This window comes from Aquarana catesbeiana, linkage group LG01, assembly GCF_042186555.1.
Source record: "Aquarana catesbeiana isolate 2022-GZ linkage group LG01, ASM4218655v1, whole genome shotgun sequence".
Lineage (NCBI taxonomy): Eukaryota > Metazoa > Chordata > Amphibia > Anura > Ranidae > Aquarana > Aquarana catesbeiana.
Window position 1 is genome coordinate 333355121 of NC_133324.1, and position 20293 is coordinate 333375413.

The 20293-nt window shown below is 43.8% G+C and overlaps 1 protein-coding gene across 1 annotated transcript in view; it reads left to right on the top strand.

The window, feature by feature from the left end:
* Nucleotides 1-20293, top strand: part of OSGEP (O-sialoglycoprotein endopeptidase) — a 29788-nt gene that overhangs the window by 2458 nt on the left and 7037 nt on the right. The window contains exons 2-8 of the mRNA XM_073631378.1: nt 3572-3694; nt 4223-4342; nt 6474-6649; nt 10302-10397; nt 11536-11585; nt 18560-18638; nt 20034-20099. Of these exons, the coding sequence (XP_073487479.1) occupies nt 3580-3694; nt 4223-4342; nt 6474-6649; nt 10302-10397; nt 11536-11585; nt 18560-18638; nt 20034-20099 (702 nt within the window). The 5' untranslated portion in view covers nt 3572-3579. The remainder of the gene's footprint in view (nt 1-3571; nt 3695-4222; nt 4343-6473; nt 6650-10301; nt 10398-11535; nt 11586-18559; nt 18639-20033; nt 20100-20293) is intronic.

Genomic DNA, 20293 nt, shown 5'->3' on the forward strand with positions numbered 1-20293 from the left:
GACTAGTGCCCCGTCGTTGGTGTCAGTGGGAGGAGGACTAGTTCCCCGTCGTTGGTGTCAGTGGGAGGAGGAATAGTGCCCCGTCGTTGGTGTCAGTGGGAGGATTAATAGTGCCCCGTCGTTGGTGTCAGTGGGAGGAGGACTAGTGCCCCGTCGTTGGTGTCAGTGGGAGAAGGACTAGTGCCCCGTCGTTGGTGTCAGTGGGAGGAGGACTAGTGCCCTGTCGTTGGTGTCAGTGGGAGGAGGACTAGTGCCCCGTCGTTGGTGTCAGTGGGAGGAGGACTAGTGCCCCGTCGTTGGTGTCAGTGGGAGGAGGACTAGTGCCCCGTCGTTGGTGTCAGTGGGAGGAGGACTAGTGCCCCGTCGTTGGTGTCAGTGGGAGGAGGACTAGTGCCCCGTCGTTGGTGTCAGTGGGAGGAGGACTAGTGCCCCGTCGTTGGTGTCAGTGGGAGGAGGACTAGTGCCCCGTCGTTGGTGTCAGTGGGAGGAGGACTAGTGCCCCGTCGTTGGTGTCAGTGGGAGGAGGACTAGTGCCCCGTCGTTGGTGTCAGTGGGAGGAAGACTAGTGCCCCGTCGTTGGTGTCAGTGGGAGGAGGACTAGTGCCCCGTCGTTGGTGTCAGTGGGAGGATTAATAGTGCCCCGTCGTTGGTGTCAGTGGGAGGATTAATAGTGCCCCGTCGTTGGTGTCAGTGGGAGGAGGACTAGTGCCCCGTCGTCGGTGTCAGTGGGAGGAGGACTAGTGCCCCGTCGTTGGTGTCAGTGGGAGGAGGACTAGTGCCCCGTCGTTGGTGTCAGTGGGAGGAGGACTAGTGCCCCGTCGTTGGTGTCAGTGGGAGGAGGACTAGTGCCCCGTCGTTGGTGTCAGTGGGAGGAGGACTAGTGCCCCGTCGTTGGTGTCAGTGGGAGGAGGACTAGTGCCCCGTCATTGGTGTCAGTGGGAGGATTAATAGTGCCTCTTCGTTGGTGTCAGTGGGAGGAGGAATAGTGCCCCGTCGGTGGGAAGAATAGTGCCCCTTTGTTGGTGTCGGTGGGAGGAATAGTGCCCCTTCATTAGTGTCGGTGGGAGGAATAGTGCCCCGTCGGTGTTGGTGGGAGGAATAGTGCCCCGTCATTGGTAATGATGAGCTCTGGCATGTTTGCAACCCGCACGTGCAGAGCTCGCCAGGAAGTCGCCACTGCACAGCGCTAATTGCAGGCAGTGAGACATTTTCCTGATCCGCGGCAGCAGAGATTGAGAAATGTCTCGCTGCCTGTGATAGCACCGTGCAGTGCCGACTTCCTGGTGGGCTCGGCACGTGTGGGTTGCGAACATACATATACATATATTAATACATATACTACAGCCAATTAGCATATCTTAGGGGTGTGGGAGAAAACCCATACAGGCACAAGCAGAACATCCAAACTCCAGGGAGGTAATGCAGTTTTTGGGATTTGAACAGATGACACTAGCGCTGCCAGGTGGAAGTGCTAATCACTTAGCCACTAAACTGCTTGACTAGATCTGGGCTTTATACGCTCATTTAGCCCCCGTTCACATCTATGCGAATTAGATGCTGCTTACACCGCATCCAATTCGCAGGACATTTTAAAATACATTCATATGAATGCATCTGGTTCACATATGTGCGTTGCATTCGCACTGCGCATTGCACAAAAAACGTGTGCGTTTTCTGGGCATTGTGGTGCGAATTACAAGCCCAGTATCTTCTATGGGAACGCATTTCATTCGCAGATGCATTGCGTTCTGAACATGGATTTTCTCCTTCTCCTCACTACATCCCCCCCCCCCTCCCTCCCCCCTCCCTGCTCACTCCCCCCTCCCTGCTCACTGAACCGCAGCTGAAACGCAGATGAACCTTTGAACAACAGATTTTTATCTTCCCAGTGAAACCTGAGCTTCAATTCGCACCGCACATGTGTGAACCCAGGCTTAGTCTAGATCAGTGGTTCTCAACTCCTGTCCTCAGGGCCCACTAACAGGCTTATGTATTACCTTGGGGAGATGCGGACTAAAATACTGCAATCACTGAGCAGCAAATAATATCACCTGTGATGTATGTCACTTATCATGCAAACCTGGCCTGTTAGTAGGTTCTGAGGACAGGAGTTGAGAACCACTGGTCTAGAGGTACAGGGATAAGCTTCCCTTATTCCTCACTTCTCACTCCAGCAGGCTTCCTTCACCCAGTCCAGCACTGCTGCCTCTCTAAGGTGCTCTCATCTGCAGTCACATGCTTTCCCCTTGCATGTACAATATTAAACCAAAAAGCAAACATTTATTATATTGCAGCTTACCAATTCTTAGATGTGATGGCTACATTAGTGTTCCTTTTTTAGGCTTTCTGTCTTCTATTTTCATCTGGTGATTCAGCCAGCAAGTCTGTTGTTTTTCACAGCACAAACTCTCCAGCAGAATGTATCAATTTCCATGGATGAGAAAGGTGCCTAAAACGATGAGTGTACTGAAATCTGCTAATATATTTAACACTACCCCCCCCCCTCCCCAGACTGAAATTGGTGCTGTCTGCTGTGCCTCCTGTTCTCAATCTTACAGACTTGTGGCTCACTAATACAGGTGGTGTGTTACCGAGTCACCAGGTGAAAACAGAGGAAGAGGGGTTAGAAAGAATTGAAGGTGAACATAGCGGCAAATGCTGGTTTTGGCTCCAGTATGACAGTATAAACCAGCACCAAATCCATATATTGTCTGATGCACAAACTTCATAAAGTAAGCACAAAACTTCATTTTTCAACTTGTCACTTTTTTAAACTATTCACAACCGCGCTATAACCAAATGACAGCTACAGTGCGGTCGCGCATTGTTGGGAGGGCATCTTTCCATGACTGCACTTCTCGTGTGCCCCCTGCAGTGCGCATCAGCAGGGATCTGTGATCAGGGTAAAGAGCCAATCACAGCAGCTCTTTACCATGACCTCTCCTCAGGCAGTCAGTGCCGATAACCAGCAAATCCACACAGCGGAAATATGCACTGATAATCAAGGCGCTGAGCATCAGTGCCCTACTTATCAGTGCCCACTCGTGCCACCTCATCAGCGCAGGTCGATGAAGGAGAAAAATTACTTATTTACACATCTTTATAACAAAAACACATTTTCTTTTTCTTTTTTTTCAAAATTTTTGGTCTTTTTTTCGTTTGTTTAGCAAAAAAAAAAAAACCCTGTGGTAATTAAATACCACCAAAAGAAAGCTCTATTTGTCTCCAAAAATTTTTGTTTGGGTACAGTTTTGCGTGAGCGCACAATTGTCATTTAAAGTGCGACAGAGCTGAAAATTGGCCAGGGCAGGAAGGGGGTGAAAGTGCCCAGTAGGCAAGTGGTTAAAGTTTTTATCACATAACTTTATTGCTGTCGCATAAGGGACAATACATGATAGCATATGGATTGTGACAGGTTCACACACTCCGTGTGTGTGTGTGTAAAAGATGCCACAGCCACCGGCATGCCCTTTACATTAGTGACAGCGAAGGGGTTAAACCCCAACCCAAAAACATGATTCATGAAATTTACTGATATTTTTACACTTGTCTTCTTTTCTTTTCCTTCTAGTGGTCACAATGACTATTGTACTTGGGTTTGAAGGCAGTGCCAACAAAATTGGTGTTGGGATTATTCAGGATGGAAAGGTTCTCAGCAACCCAAGAAGAACCTATATAACACCTCCAGGACAAGGTAAGATTATAATGGTGTGCTTGCTTTAACATTTGCCATGATTAGTGAAAAGTTAGCTGGTAGTGGTCACAATTGAAAAGCCTGGGATTTAAATGCAGTCATGAATGCAAGATATTTTACTATACAGTTTCAGCTGCTTATTTTACGTTACAGAGTATTTTTATGACAAAAAACGTTGTCATAATAATCACCAAAGTGCTTCAGAAGCTTTATGTTTGTGGATGCCCTCTCAGCTACAACCCTCACGTTTTAAATTAGTAGTGACCCATTGGGCTTTTACCCCTTGCCTTCCTTTTTAGCTTTGCAATATACAAATGGGGGTTCTTACTGGCTGATGTATGTATTTAGGAAAATATTTATATAGGTTCTTTTGATGGTTTTTTTTCTATGTACCAGTCATCTTTTGGATAGAGGATTGAAACCTCTATTCATTCACCCTCTTATTTTAAAATCCTATGCTATATATCAGTGTATTAGTTCTAACTGGTGGAAGGGAATATAATGCTAGATACTTCTACCACACTGCAGGTTTCCTTCCTAGTGACACGGCTCGTCATCACCGCTCCTGTATACTGGATGTACTACATGAAGCTCTAGAGCTAGCACAGATACAACCAAAGGATATAGACTGTGTGGCTTACACAAAAGGTAAGACCAAGTAGAAAAATAAGTGTATTTTAAACCCAATAAGAAAAATGAGGAGAATAACTGCGCTACGGTGAAATACATAAACAACAATTATAGCCGCGATTCATCTATGTAACACAAACACAGTGAAATGAAATGAGAAAAAAGGGGGGTTGAATCGCGCTAAAACAGATTGGTGATCATACACATTATCACCAAACCAAATATTTAGAACTAAGTGAAGAGTTCCCCTTTAGTGTATACATAATATACAAAACACGTCAAATGAATAATCAATCCAAAAATAAATGTTCAAAGTGATAATAAAAAGTCCATGTATAAAAAATAAATCACCCAAGTGGTATAAAAGTATCTTAAAAAAGTTCCAAAAAACATAAATTCTTGCTGTGAGAAAAAAAGCGTGCTTGCTCCACCACCGTGAAATCAGACTGGCCGCTTACCAGAACTCATGATCCCCCGTTACAGAGGATCAGAGAAAGCTGTTTGTTAATACTGCTTCGGACCACGACCAATGGATCGGAGACCTTATACCGAGATGGGACATCAAAGACTGCAGGGTCAGGCTAAAGATGTTCACACTGACAGGTACTCAGACATCAGCCCACAGCATTGCAGATATGGTCATAGAAGGAAAAAAGGCTCCATATAGTGTAAAATCATTGACTTTATTGGATAAGTAAAAGGTTAAACTCACATGTTAGTAGACAATAGTAGGCATGTAGTGTAGTCTGGAGCGCCGGCCGGAAGCTCACAGACAGCCCGTCCTACTGGAAACAACAGCAGCAATGGGCAGAGCGACGTGTTCTCGTCACCTCCCATTGCTGCTGTTGTTTCCAGTTTTATCCAGTTTTATCTACAGACTTATCTTTTTTATATTAATAATAAACTGTCACTGCCCATGTAGAAAGTGCAGTAACACTCAGCAAATCAGTTTATTTTTCCTGTTTGTCCTTAGCTAATAAAAGTAGAAACCTGATCACCATGGGTTACTGTTCTTTATCTTACAGTGGGGGTCAGCAACCGGTAGATCGCAGTCTGCGCTTGCTGATCCTCCATCCCAGAGCATCAAACAGAGTGCAATGCAGAGGGACTACTTGTAAGGTTGAATATGTAGTAGGGAGCAGGAGCCACATAAGCCGATGCCTCTGTAGTGCTGGCTTCTGTCTCATATGGAGTGATACCAACTGCACTCCATCGCTTATCCCATCTAGTGGTCTCCAGAGTGGTGCCAGCAGCAGGAAAGAAGAGATCTTCAGGTCAGTGAGAAGCAATACACTGGGCATAATGGTATAGGGCTGTTTCACACTGATGTGCTGCTGTTTAACCACACCACGGGTGCAGTGCCCACGGTACAGGTAAACCACAGAACATCTGTGTGAAAGCAGCCTTATAGGGGGTCAGAACAGCAAGGGTTCATTTACATTTGTAGTTTGGGGGTTGGTAAAACCTCATAGTTAAGATGTGTTTTTATCACCAGCGCACTCGTAGTCCATTGAAAACTACAAGCTGTCTGCCATTGTGGCAGGTGAGACTTGTAGTTTATTCACTCATACATCCCTGAAGATTTTAAATGTGACAGCAACTGTGGGGGAGAGAAACCCTCACCTTCTGTCACATGGGATGGGGACTCAGGGGGTGAGGGGGATGTGCTCAAACATGTGACATGTTACACTCGTATTTGGGGTGTAACGTGTTCTACTGGTAGACCTATCCTTTTAAACAGAAAAAAAGTGAGGCCAACTGGCTATGCACTGAGGCAGATATGTATCAGTTTCAAGCGTAGTTGAATAGAATAATAAATATGCCAGGTGAAACAGAAGAGCTCAAAAAGCCATTATAAGCTCAGCAGCAGAACTAGTGTAATGGTAAAAAGTCAGATATTCCAGAGCTATGTGATTGATATGCCCAACGATGGCCTATCTGAGACACTATAGAAGGACCTGATTGGGAAGGTTTTATGCTTAGACCGCTGTTCAATTCTTTTGGGCCGTTATACTGTCTGTATTTAATCATGTCCAAGGTTCTGAATATTATCTAAGTAGAAATGAGACAAAGTAGTAAAATAAGAGCTGCTTCTATTTCTTTTTCGCATTGTTCTGTTTTCATGTTGTCATTGATCCTCTCTTTTTAGGACCTGGAATGGGAGCACCTTTGGTTTCCGTAGCCATAGTGGCACGTACTGTAGCACAGCTCTGGAATAAACCTCTATTGGGAGTAAATCATTGCATTGGTCATATTGAAATGGGGCGACTGATTACAGGTGCTGAAAACCCCACTGTTTTGTATGTGAGTGGAGGCAACACACAGGTAGAGTATTGCAAAAATTATCAGTATTTGAATTTTATATACCATTGGTGGCAAAATGTATGTACTCGAGTTACAAGTGAGCAGTGAAAGCTGATGGAGTTGAGACCGTGAATAGCCACACTAATCATGTGTTATTGGGTATAAAAAGTTGACCAAAAGGTGTACTGAACAAGCAGATTTGAATAGATGGGTTACATTAAACTCAACAGCAACAGGTTAACTTTAATGTTGATAACCACAGCTTACCTTCATTTTGCCATTCAGTTCAACTGCTGGGATTGAAGAGAGAAAAAACCCTGTGTAATACATTACTTGGAGGGTACACAAGCTGAGTGCCCAGTCAACAAGCACCAGCACTGTCCCATGGAAAGAAGTCACATATGCCCTAAACTTACAAGTACTGGGGAGAAGTAAAAGAAAACCGTAAAACAGCCATCCTTAAAGGCTGCTGATCCACGATTACTGTGGTCAGCTTACTTACCTCCGTCAGCCTGCTGCTCTCCTCTCTCCCCCCTTCCCTCCCTTTCTGTCAGTTCAAGAGTCTGTAACATTACTACTGACAAATCCTGTAATCCCCTCTTTTACAGGATGATATAATGTACAGTAACTGTGTGTGGTTGTGTTTTTTTTCTTTCTTTATTTTTATTATTGCGCAAAATACCTTATTTTCAGTGCTGCTGGGTGCTCACCTGCCCTTCCGCTGCTCTCCTCCTCTCCTTTTGGCTGAGGTCAGCAGGGAATCTCAGGCTGCAGTGCATCTCAGGCTGCAGTGCTCGGAGCAGGAAAGGAGAGAGCCGGCAGGTCACGTGAGCGCCCAGTGGCGCTGTAAATAAGGTATTTTGCGCAATAATTAAAAAAAAACAGATACTGCACATTATAGCATCCTGTAAGAGAGGGGATCACAGGATTTGTCAGTAGTGACTTTACAACCACTGTAAGTTCCATTTTCCCTGCTCCCAGGAATGCTGCAGCTTACAATAGTACCTATGCAATACTTCATATAAATCTGTATATTGGACTTAGGCATACACTCCCTCATGTCACATGACACTGCTCAGAAAAGGCATAATGTGCACTTAGTGGAAACAGGTCAGGTAGTATGCATCCTATCCTCATACCCTGAAAGTCAACAATGTCACTGGAAGGAGGAGGGCACAGAATGAAGAGGTATTTTCATGCATTTAATAGTGTGCACTGTCCTGGAGGAGGGACCAATTTATTTACTTTAAAGGAAACATTTTCTCTATAGGCAATCTTGTTTTTATTTTTATCTTTTTGGTGAGTTAATGAATTTAAACTGGAGTTAAGGCCATAATTATTTGTTTTACATTCTGGATATAACAAGGAAGGGGAAAAACCTAGTTTTTACTATCTGTGTGCCAGTTAGGAAGATTCCCCTTTCCCCTTATGTCAGCTAGTTATTACTCTGTGCCAGCGAGGAAGTTTCCCCCTTCACTTCCAGTCAGAGTTTGCATACGCAGCTCATTGTACAATCACAGCACCCGTAGTGCGTGCACAGGAGTTGCACCATCCTGGCTTGGCCAGTCAAAATGGCTGTGAGAAGATGCTGATGATTGAATGATTGAGCTCATGGATTCAGTTCTAATTGGTTTCAGTTTCTATTGATTGTATTACTGCTTTGCCGTTGCAGGCATTTGGCTTCATGCCTTGGTTACCATTTAGCAACAGAGACACAGACCGCTAATAAAATCTGACAGAGTGTAACCTTTCCTCACTCTGTTGTAAAACATTTTACAAGTAAAAAGGCGCAATGCTAAGATACCTTTTAATATAATGTTCCTAATAGTCCTAAGGGCAGGGATAAATATATATGTGTGTGTGTGTGTGTGTGTGTGTGTGTATATATATAATATAGTCGGGGCTGCCACTGAAAAGACCAGAAGGGGGTTCCAGTAAGCTAGGAGAAAAACAAGGAGAGGGGCACCTCTGAGTATATATCAAAAAACATTTATTAACAAAACAATATCCACTCACCTTGAAAACTGTAGGGTTGAATACAGATACATCTCTGGGCTGAAGAGAAGGGGGAGGACTACAGGTCACAGTGAGTCCATAGATTGCTGGCACCACATCAGATCCAACAAGAATAGGGTGAGATAGCTGAGCACAGCAAATTCTCCTTCAGCTGTCCAGATAGCTCATCGAGCTTGGATAGGGTCAATGAAGAGACTGTCAAGCCAGATGTGGGTTCCGGGAGTAGTTGTATGGGAAAGTCTGACGCCAAAGCCTGTCGCTGCCCGTGCTATGGTGTCCACAAGGCTCGTCCAGCATCCTCAGTATGGTAACGTCACGGCCGTGTAATCGGAGCCAAAACGAGGCTTGGGAAGCAAACACAGCATGGCGCCGGGCTGTGACATCACAGCTGTGAGACGCGTTTGCAAGCTTGCTTGCTATTGGTGTAGAGATAGCCGTAATTTCCAATTAGAGATATAGAGATATATATATTGTTTACTATTAAGAATCAATTCCCTTTGTATTTATTCATGAAATATTTATTTCTTAATTACCCTGTGGTTGCATAGTTTTAATGATAATATTGAGATATATTATTTATTTTTTTATGATGTAAAATGAATTCAAACTTCCCACTTTTTTATTACGCAAAATTGAACACTCAACTGTTAATTTATGAATTTCTCTATTTTTTATCTATTGTATTTATAGTGTGCTGTTTTCTCTAGCAATGTGTTATTTAAATGTGTTTTTTTCCTGATATTTGTTCTGGCTCCGCCCTCTGTCAGATTATATAAACTTTGCCTTGTGCTCACACACTTCATGCTTGAAAAAGGAGTGCGGCTATCTCTACACCAATAGCAAGCAAGCTTGCAAACGCGTCGCACAGCTGTGACGTCACAGCCCGGCGCCACGCTGTGTTTGCTTCCCAAGCCTCGTTTTGGCTCCGATTACACGGCCGTGTCGTTACCATACTGCGGACGCTGGACGAGCCTTATGGACACCATAGCACGGCCAGCGACAGGCTCTGGTGTCAGATTTTCCAATACAACTACTCCCGGAACCCACATCTGGCTTGACAGTCTCTTCATTGACCCTATCCAATCTCGATGTGCCATCTGGACAGCTGAAGGAGAATTTGCTGTGCTCAGCCATCCCACCCTATCCTCATTGGATCTGATGTGGTGCCAGCAATCTATGGACTTGCTGTGAGCTGTAGTCCTCCCCCTTCTCTTCAGCCCAGAGATGTATCTGTACTCAACCCTACAGTTTTCCAGGTGAGTGGATATTGTTTTCTTATTAAATGATATATACTCAGAGGCGCCCCTCATCTTGTTTTTCACTCTGTTGTAAGCTAAAGAAAAACTGTATTGGCTGCAGTTCCCTTTTTTATTGAAATAATATTATCATTGAATGTTAATGTTGTAAATCTATACAGCATGTACATTGGGCTGTCATATTTTCAGATTACATAATTCAAAAGAATTAAGGCAGCCACCACATTTAAGGACTGGTAAGCTACAGTATATAACATTTTTGGGAGTTTATATATGCTTTGTTTGAGCTCATCCTAACATTTAGTCATTAGGTGATTAAACAGCTTGATAAAAGCAAGCAATGTAAATGACAACCTGCCGGCAAGCAGATGTGACATATTCTGTGATTCCTGTCCCTACAGGTCATTGCATACTCTGAACGTCGGTATCGGATATTTGGTGAGACAATAGATATAGCTGTTGGAAACTGTTTGGACCGCTTTGCTAGAGTCCTAAAGGTAAGACATTTTACTTATCCAACAGCACGCAGGATGACACAAAAACAGTACTGTTAATGGCCCCAGATTGTGTTGTAGAAATGTGTAATTAAGGGGCATAAAACCTGCTAGACTCAACCATTTCCTGGCGCACTGAACTTATACTCTGAATAACTTCCTAAAACAGAAACACTTGAGCTAAGAAATGGCGGCTTTAATCTAAGCTTGATCACCTGGGTGTTTTCCTCTTCTTGACAGTGTGACTCCACATGTGCAAGAGATTAGATATTGTCAGTTTATAGCTTATGCATCCATATTTCTTGTTAGTACTCCTAGTCCTTGACATTTGTAAGTACTGTAACAGTTTAAAATGTTTTCTCAGCAAGTCAGGGACAGGTTAACTGTGTGTGTTTCCTCAGTTTGTCCAAGAAGCAGTAATTATGCTCAGGTTGTGCAGGTGGGACGATAATTGCATAGTGTTATCTTTACTTGTCTGGCTATGTCTGCGCATCATTTTGGTAATGTAATTAAAAAGAATGGACATATAAAAGAAGTGGCAAAATGGAGAACCAGGAAAAATAACATGTTATGTAGAGATTAGAAAATTGCCATCTTGCATCGGAGGGTGTCCCTTTTGTTGTCAGGAATGAAAAACATTTAAACCTATTTTCTATTCCCTGTTATGCTAATTAAGACACTGTATATCATAGAGTGCAGGAGACTTGCTTTCCTCAGATTTGTATAGGTGGACAGCACTGTAGGAATGCCTCTCAAGGTTGTATGTGATTCCAATTCTCCCAGTATACAACACAATAGTGCTGACTATAAATGATTTTGTAGAGTACATTTTTCCAAAACCAGTAATTGAAATTGTTCCTAACAACAAATATGTTTTTTCTGCAAAAATACATTTATATATGCACACATTTTGTATTAGAGTCCTAACTTTCATTTAGGATAAGTTGTAGATGTAACGCTTACATACAGTACTTACAGTTAACTGTTTGCAGTATTGGAACATGTATGACGCTGCATTTTAAAGGAAACTTGCACTGAGAGAATGTGGTGGCAGCTATTTTTGACTTCTCTTCTTGAAATGCTAGTTGTTTGGCTGTCATGGATCCATGGTGGATTTATTTTTGTTTTGTTTTTTCACAAGATCCCAAATGATCCCAGTCCTGGATATAATATTGAGCAAATGGCCAAGAAGTAAGTACTTCCTCTAAATGTATGTATGTTTCCAAAGCATTGTTTTTCTATTTTTCCCAATTGTTTTTTGTTGCAGAATTTTATTACCTGAAATTGTGTCTGTCCTCAACCTTAAGGCTACATGCATACAGACATTTGCAAGCATTAAATATGCCTAGCATAAAATTCTCTGATTTTTTTCCATCCCTGGGGAGCTGCAGGTGGGGCATACAGTGGGCCATAGAAGTGAATGGCTGTACTCCTCTGTAATTGTGTAAACACTAATGCTTCTGTGCATCAGCAATAAAATCCTGTCATTAACTTTTCTGGGCAGACAAGGCATTTGGCTATGAGATTATCTAATTTAAAGGGTAACTTTAAATATAGCAAAGTTCTAATCTATTGTTATTTAAGAATTACCATTCCTTTTCAGTCTGCAGTTGCTGCAATTTTCTAGAAAATTCAGCGCAATATGGCAACATAGAGGTGCACTGTACACTGTTGATGTAAAAATCATAATGAATCAGTCTGCAAAAGACAGTCAAACTATTTCTTCAGATCACCAAAAGGTAGAATACTGCTACAAAGTTTATTAAAATCCCTGCAATGTACATTGATCACCCAGAGGGGATTGTTTGTAATTTTTTTTTTTTTTTTTTTCTCAACATAAGTGGAGTTACTCGTTAAATTCAGTGCTTCCAGTATATTAAAGGAGAAGTCCAGCCTGGGCTCGTTTGGCTGGACCTCTCTTATGGGTCACAGGAGTGCAATTCGTTTTGCACTCCTGTGACCCGTTTTCAGCGGAGAGCGGTCTGAAGTCCCCTCTCTGCTGACGTCACTGGAATCAGTCCAGGCAGCGCGTCATCCCAACTTAGGAAGTCTGGATCTGCCAGCTGCCTGGACTCATAGGCCGCTAGGGATGGGGGAACGGTTTGTTCTGAGCATAAGTTCGGGCCGAACTTTCCCTGTTCGTTTGTTCGGCGAACAGCCGAACAAACGGGTTGTTCAACCGTTTGTTTGGCACCCTCAAACTGACCACAATGCGTTTCGGCGCTGAACAGTGCATTGCAAGCCCTGATTGGCTGAAGCAATGAAAGCTTCAGCCAATCGGGGCACAGAGCGCTGTCAGAGTCATGATTGGACACTGTCATCGTGACTTTATCCAATCATGGCTCATTCCAACCCCACAGTATAAAAGTATTCTTTCAGTGGCAGCCATTTTCAGTGTGATTTCGGCATGGAGAGGGATAGAACAGGGCTCTATTCAGTGCTATTAGTTAGTGTGCTATACTGTGCTATTTTGCTTCAATTGTCAGTGTAGAATATTAGTTTAGTGTCAGTCTAGGGATAGTGTGAGTGTAGTGAGGAGGACCATCATTCAGCTTTGCATAGTGTGCAGCTAGAGTAGGGACAGCACAGATAGTTTCACTGTAGTTTAGCGAGACCGTGTCATTTATACATACATTAGTGTAGAGCAGGGACAGTTCAGATAGTTGCACTGTAGTGTAGTGAGACTGTGTCAGTAATCTTTACATTAGTGTATAGCTAGAGTAGGGACGGTTCAGATAGTTTCACTGTAGTGTAGTGAGACAGTGTCATTTATACAAACATTAGTGTAGAGTAGGGACAACTCAGATAGTTTCAGTGTAGTGTAGTGAGACTGTGTCAGTAATCTTGACATTAGTGTATAGCTAGAGTAGGGACAGTTCAGATAGCTTCAGTTTAGTTACGGTTGAACACTATTTGATTGCGTTACTGCCAGTTTACCACCATATCGTTTTGCGTGTGTTACTGCCAGTTTAACTCCATATAGCTCTGTGTGCGTTACTGCCAGTTTAACGCCATATAGTTCTGTGTGCGTTACTACTAGTTTAACACCATATAGTTCTGTGCGTCACTGTATGTTTGGCGCATTATATTGCAGTGTATTATCTTGTATCCGTGCAGTGTGTCTGTGTAGTGTGAGTACTCAAATTAAAGGGCACCAAACACCTCTTTACATTGATTAAAGTGCATCTACGTACAGATTTCAACTTCTCCTTTACATTTGCTTATAAGCACGCCCCCTCCCTCCCAATAATGTCTGGGAGGACAACAAGGAGAGGCAGACGTTCCCTTGGCACTGTAAGGGGGCCAGCAACAAATGTGTCCACAGGCAAAGGTAGGCGTGGTGGTCAGTCCTCAGGCAGGGCATCATTTCCTCTGTTTAGTGAGTTCGCCCATGCTATCCAGCCACAGCATGCAGAGGAGGCGGTGGACTGGCTTACTAAACCTTCCTCATCCTCTGTCACACAAGCAGAGACAAGTGTGCAGTCCCCTGCAGTTGCCAGAGTGGATAAACCTGCCTCCTTGTCCACATATATTCCTGCCATAGCCCTAACATCAGCCATTGAGGAGTCAGCTGAGTTATTTGACCACAGCTTCAGCCACTTGCTCCTTGATGATGCCTAGCCATTACTGGATTCAGATGCTGATTCTGAGGTTGAGGATGACAGGAACATGAGCCTAGAGAGAGGGAGGAACACTGGTAGACAAATTGGCATTCATGTTCCCCAAGCCGCAGCATATTGCCAAGTTGTCTCCAGTGGTAATGATGGAGATGATGATGATGTGGTCATTGACGCGACTTTGGTGCCAGATAGAGCAGAGGAGGAAACTGAAGGTGAGGCGGCACAACCCCAAGGAGGTCGACATCAAGAAAGAGTAGAGAGCAGCCCCCCTATTCCATCACATTCTGTAGCTGTTATCTCTCAGCTGTCTGGGCCTTTTTCAGCACATCTGCAGCAGATCGCACTGTTGCTATCTGCAAACTGTTTCACAGGCACATCAAACATGGCAAAAACGCCAACCATTTGGGTACCACATGCCTAACAAGGCATTTAACGTCCAACCACTCAGCCCGTTGGCAAGAGCACCTAAAAGCCACACAAAAGGGGCACAAATCTGTCCCTCTTCTTCCTCCTCCTTACCCACTTCAGTCTGCCCCTGCGATACCGAGTCATTACCTTTCAGCAGCCTCCACTGACAGGGATGATGGTATAGCACAGGGTGTCCAAGGTCCTAGAAGCTCATCTACCAGCAGCACACCACCAGCTGTAGACTGTAGCCGGCAAATTTCTCTGCCCCATCTTCTGCAGTGGAAAAACAATACAGTCCCTGCCACCCACATGCCTAGCACCTGAATGCAAGCTTGTCAAAGCTGTTGGCTCTCCAACGTCTGCCTTTCAGCCTGGTGGATTCTGCCCCCTTCTGTGAATTAGCACAATGTGCTGTACCACAATGGCAGGTTCCCAGTCGATACTACCTTTCACGTAAGGCCATTCCATCTCTCTATCATCACATGGAAGGGAATGTTCTGGCATTGCTGGGCAAGGCAGTCAGCCGTAAAATCCACCTTACTGCTGACACGTGGTCCAGCAAGCATGGGCAGGGACGATATGTTTCGTTCACAGCACACTGGGTAATGCTGCTTGCAACTCAAAAGGATGCAGGACAGGGCTCAGTGCTGCAGCTTGTTGTGCCCCCACGTCTCCATACAGCTGGTGGTGATGATGCCAGACCTGTGAGCTCCTCCTCCTCCTCCCTCTGAACATCAGGTACCCCTTAAGCGTTCAAAGGGCTTTTCCCAGAGTCAGGCTAAAAGGTGCCATGCAGTGCTTCAGCTGGTGTGTTTAGGGGACAGGAACCACACCGGAGCAGAGATTCTTGCAGCTCTGCAAGGACAGGCCCAGAGGTGGTTCACACCACGCCAGCTGGAGCCAGGAATGGTGGTGTCCGATAATGGCTCAAACCTCCTGTCCGCCCTTAGACAGGGAAAGTTGACACATGTGCCATGCCTGGCACATGTCCTCAATTTGGTGGTGTATTTCCTAAGTACGTACCCAGGGTTGCAAGATGTACTAAAGCAGGCCAGAAGAGTCTGTAGCCATTTCAGGTGGTCATACACAGCCAGTGCTCGGTTGGCTGAAATTCAGCGGGAATTCCACTTGCCCGTAAACCGCCTGATTTGTGACATGCCTACCAGGTGGAACTCAACTTTGGGAATGCTGCAGCGGCTATACATGCAGCAGAGGGCCGTCAACAAGTACTTGTGTCAGTATGCCACGACGACAGGCTTTTTTTCCCCACGCCAATGGCTGATCATTTAGGATGCATGAACTGTATTGTCACCATTTGAGGAGGCCTACAAGGATGGTGACAGTGCATGCATCAGTGACACAATCCCTGTTGTGTTCCTGCTGGAGCAGACTCTGTGTGGCATTATGGACAGGGCACTGGAGGCAGAGCAGCAGGAGGAAGAAGAGGACTTCCTTTTCTCTCAAGGCCCACTTTATGCAGACACCATCATTCCTATGTCACAGAACACACAGGAGGAGAGAGGGGAGGATGAGGAGGAGGATTCTGGCACTTTCATAGGCTTTAAAGAAGAGGAAGACATGCGTCAATCTGTAAGCAATGGCCTTTCAACCCCAGGACCCTCGGGAGTAGTACATGGCTGGGAGGAGGAAGTTCCAGATGCTGTCATCCTGAGTGACCCCGAGGAGATTGTTTCTCAAGCCTCTGCAAATTTGAGGTGCATGGGCAACCTCATGCTTCAAAGCCTGAGAAAGGACCCAAGAATACGTGGTATAAAGGAGAAGGATGATTACTGGTTGGCAACCCTCCTTGACCACCGTTTATAAGGGGAAGGTCTCTGAACTCATCCCGTCCCCACAAAGAGTCCCCACAAAGAGTGCAGAGGATAACATCTCTTCAGGACACGTTAAAGAGGATTTTATTGAATGTTTGTTTTTCCTGACTCTAGTAGGTTACAGTGTGGTGGAAAACGTAATTTTGAGTCTTCCATTGGTCAAGAAAGGAGCGCTGGAGAAGGCATCCGCCTAAGTGATGCATTTCTGAATTTTTTTAGTCCTCGCCACCCAGGGCTGTTAGCTTCCACATCCCATCAGCAGCGTCTGCATCACATGGTGGATGATTACCTCGGGCCCAAAACAGAGATGGGGAGCTTTCCAGCTGACGATCCACTGGCTTACTCGGTCATGAGAATAGACCAATGGCCAGAACTTGCCCGGTATGCTATTGAGTTGTTGGGCTGCCCTGCATCCAGTGTGCTTTCAGAACAGGCATTCAGTGCTGCAGGAGGTTTCGTTACTGATCATAGAACGCGTCTGTCCACAGAGTCCGTGGACCGTTTGACTTTTAAAAAATGAATCAGTCCTGGATTACCAGCTATGAAGCCCCTGATACCGATGTCACTGATAAGTGTTTTTGGGATGTGGAATCACTGCAGGACTTCGGGACTGCCTAGCTTTGAGCGTGTTCAATCATTTCATCTGGAAGAATGTTTTTGGTATAGGTTTCATGGGCACAATTAACACCCAAAGACCAATTTTTCTGCACCTGTCTGACAGGTGCATATCATTGCAATTTTTTACAGCAAGGCAAATTCTTGCTTTCATCAAGATTATCTCTATAGGGTTACGGTGGGAAGGCGCCACGACATCCAAAGACCAATTTTAATGCACCTGTTACTTCTATCCAAAGTCAAAGTGACACCAAAATGTATCCAAAAAATCTCTAATCTTGTTCCAAGTGCACTACACTGTGGCCTCATTATACACACTGGCTCCCCAGCTGTTGCTGAGCAAAATAAAGCAGCTTGCAGGAAAAAAAAATATTTTTTTATGGCTTTATAAATTCAATTATTGCTGCAGCAGATTCTAGACATGGTATAGATCTGCCACTTTACAGTTAGACTAAGGGGACCCCCAGGCACTATATTGGAAGGAATTTTTCATTTTTAGGCTTTCACCTTAAAAATTGAAAAATCACTGCTCATTTAAAATTGATGTTTTTCACAAACTTTTTTTTTTTTTATTGATACATGTCCCCCAGGGCAGGACCCGGACCCCTATAACCATTGTATGCCTAATTACTTGCATTTATGCCTTCAAAATGGGCACTTTTGATATTTGACGTTCAGGTCCCATTGAACGTCCCTACTCCCCGCCCCTCCACAGCTCAGCGCTCCAATGACCGTGGAGGAGCAGAGCAGGAGAGATGCTGACTGACAGGCAGCAACTCTCCGCTTGGGGAGGTGAGAGAACCAAGCCATCGGAGGTGTTCGGTGGCTTGGTTCTCAGTGAAGAGGCGGCGGGGGACAGATGCATTATCCATCCAATGCTGCATTCACCTAGGTAAGTATGAATCTAAAAAAAAAACATACTTCTCTTTTAAATGTAAAAGTAAGTTTGTAGAAGCATAGTGCTAACAGCAGGGTAACAAGTTTCTAAATAGTACATATAACGTTGAAGTAAATCACAATTGCCTACATGGTTTCAAAAATTAGCACCGTTGGGTTGATTGTAGGTATGCTTCATTTACTTTAAGCCCACTAGCAACTGTTGGCCCTCCTTCTTAATTAGAAATGAGCTTGGACATCTACCAAACTCTTCTCTTTTCAAACATTATTATTATTATTTAAGGTACTTATATAGCGCCGTCAATTTATGCAGAGCTTTACATATACTGTACATTGTACATTTACAGCTGTCCCTACCAATTAACCTACCAGCATGTCTTTGGAGTGTGGGAGGAAACCGGAGTACCCGGAGGAAACCCACGCAGCACAGGGAGAACATGCAAACTCCAGGCAGATGGTGTTGTGGTTGAGAGTAAGCGAGAGTGCTACCCATTACACCACTGTGCCGCCCAAACATAAAGAGAAGTAAATAAAAAATGGAGAATGCTGGTGACATCAGTGCCCTTACATGGACATATGACAATATTTAGTCAATGTCATTGGTAAAATAGTAGTTATTGTGAAAGGGGATTTTCAGAAGCAGACTGACTGACTGACTTTGTTCCCAAACAACCAGCATAGATCAATTCTCAGCATCATGAGCAGCTGGGAAAACAACTGATTGACATTATGCTGATACATGCCTTAATCTGTACCTACTTTAGTTAAAAAGTTTAACGGTTTTGATTTTTAGGGGCAAAAAATTTGTGGAGTTGCCATACACAGTGAAAGGAATGGATGTGTCCTTCTCTGGCATTCTTTCTTACATTGAGGTAAGGACATTTTGGGTTAACAAAATATGTCATGGATAGGATAAAATTCCAACTTAACATTTCTTGATTTTATTGAGGTCTATATAATCTCTTCTCAGTGTGTGTTTTATTCATAGAACAAAATTGTATATTTTTAACTTAAAATAGTGTGATCTTTTTGAAATGTGCCCTACGGATTTACTGTACTTGAAGAGTAAAGTATTATAATACATACATTACTAAATTTTCTTGCATGGTTATATACAATATGTTTTTGTATTTAATAAGATTAACAAAGTACCGTGTATACAGTTGTGTAGCCTATCAAAAAAGCTAATATCCGATAAATAGGTGGTATAGAGGTGGCCTGTATTTTGCATAATATAAAGAAAGCATAGTTCAAGACAGTCCGATCTGTGTACAGATATAGGAACTTTCATATTTATGTTTATGAACATCAGAAGATGTTTCTTGTAGAGAAGCTTACTTTGTCTTTTACCAGACTGAGCAGAATGTTGGCTGATGTCATATCTGTGATGAGGTGACTTAAGATGCCTCACCTACAAATTGTTACCATTACTAAAATCGTGTTCATTTCTCAGGCATCCCTAGCAGCTAAAGTGGTCCTCCTTGGCAGAGATATTTAGTGTAAAGCATCATGCAGTCTCTCCCTACATGTTGTAAGAAGGGGGAAATGCCACAAAACGTAAAAGCCAGGTGCCCAATCTAACGTGCATTTGGTTCAGTGGGCTCCCTAGAACTTAAAGTGGTTCTAAAGGCAGAAGTTTTTTAATCTTCATGCATGCTATGCAATAAGACCAAAAAACTTTGTGTGCAGCATCCCCCTTAATACTTACCTGAGCCCCATCTCAATCCAGAGATGTTGCAGGAGAGACTTGGCTGTCCAGAACTCTCTCTCCTGATTGGCTGAGACACACAGCAGGTGCCATTGGTTACCACTGCTGTCAATCAAAGTCTGTGAGCGAATGTGGAGAGAGAGGGGGCTCAATGTCTGAATGGACACACAGAACAGCAGCTTGGCTTGGATGCCCCCATAGCAAGCTGCTTGCTGTGGGGGCACTCGGCAGGAGGGAGGGACCAGAAGCGTCGGCGGGGGACCCGTGAAGAGGAGGATCTCGGCTGTTCTCTGCAAAACCATTGCACAGAGCAGGTAAGTATAACATGTTTTTTTATTTTGTATAAAAATAACAGACACTTTAGTATTACTTAAATTATTACCTTACCTATATTTTACTTCACATGTTAATTTTTTTCCACTGATAGGTTCACTTAGAAAATGGTGAGTGCAGGGCTAAGAATCCCTATAGTGACTTTACTAGACGTTCATCATCAACACTCCTGGCTTTATTTATACTGCTACCATTGTTTGAGCTTGTTTTTCCATTTCCTTTATAGGACATGGCTCACAAAATGTTGTCTTCGGGAGAATCTACACCAGAGGACCTCTGTTTTTCTTTGCAGGTTTGTAAGATACACATGAAAATCATACCAGTTATTTCATTACATGTGAAAAAAGAATGTGTGTCTCCAGATTACTATTTCCCAACATCATAGGGATATAATATCTATGTAGTTTAAGCAGATAAAATTGCTGACATGTTTACATTTTTCACTGTGGTGTATACCATATCTTGTATGTAGTGAGATTGCATACA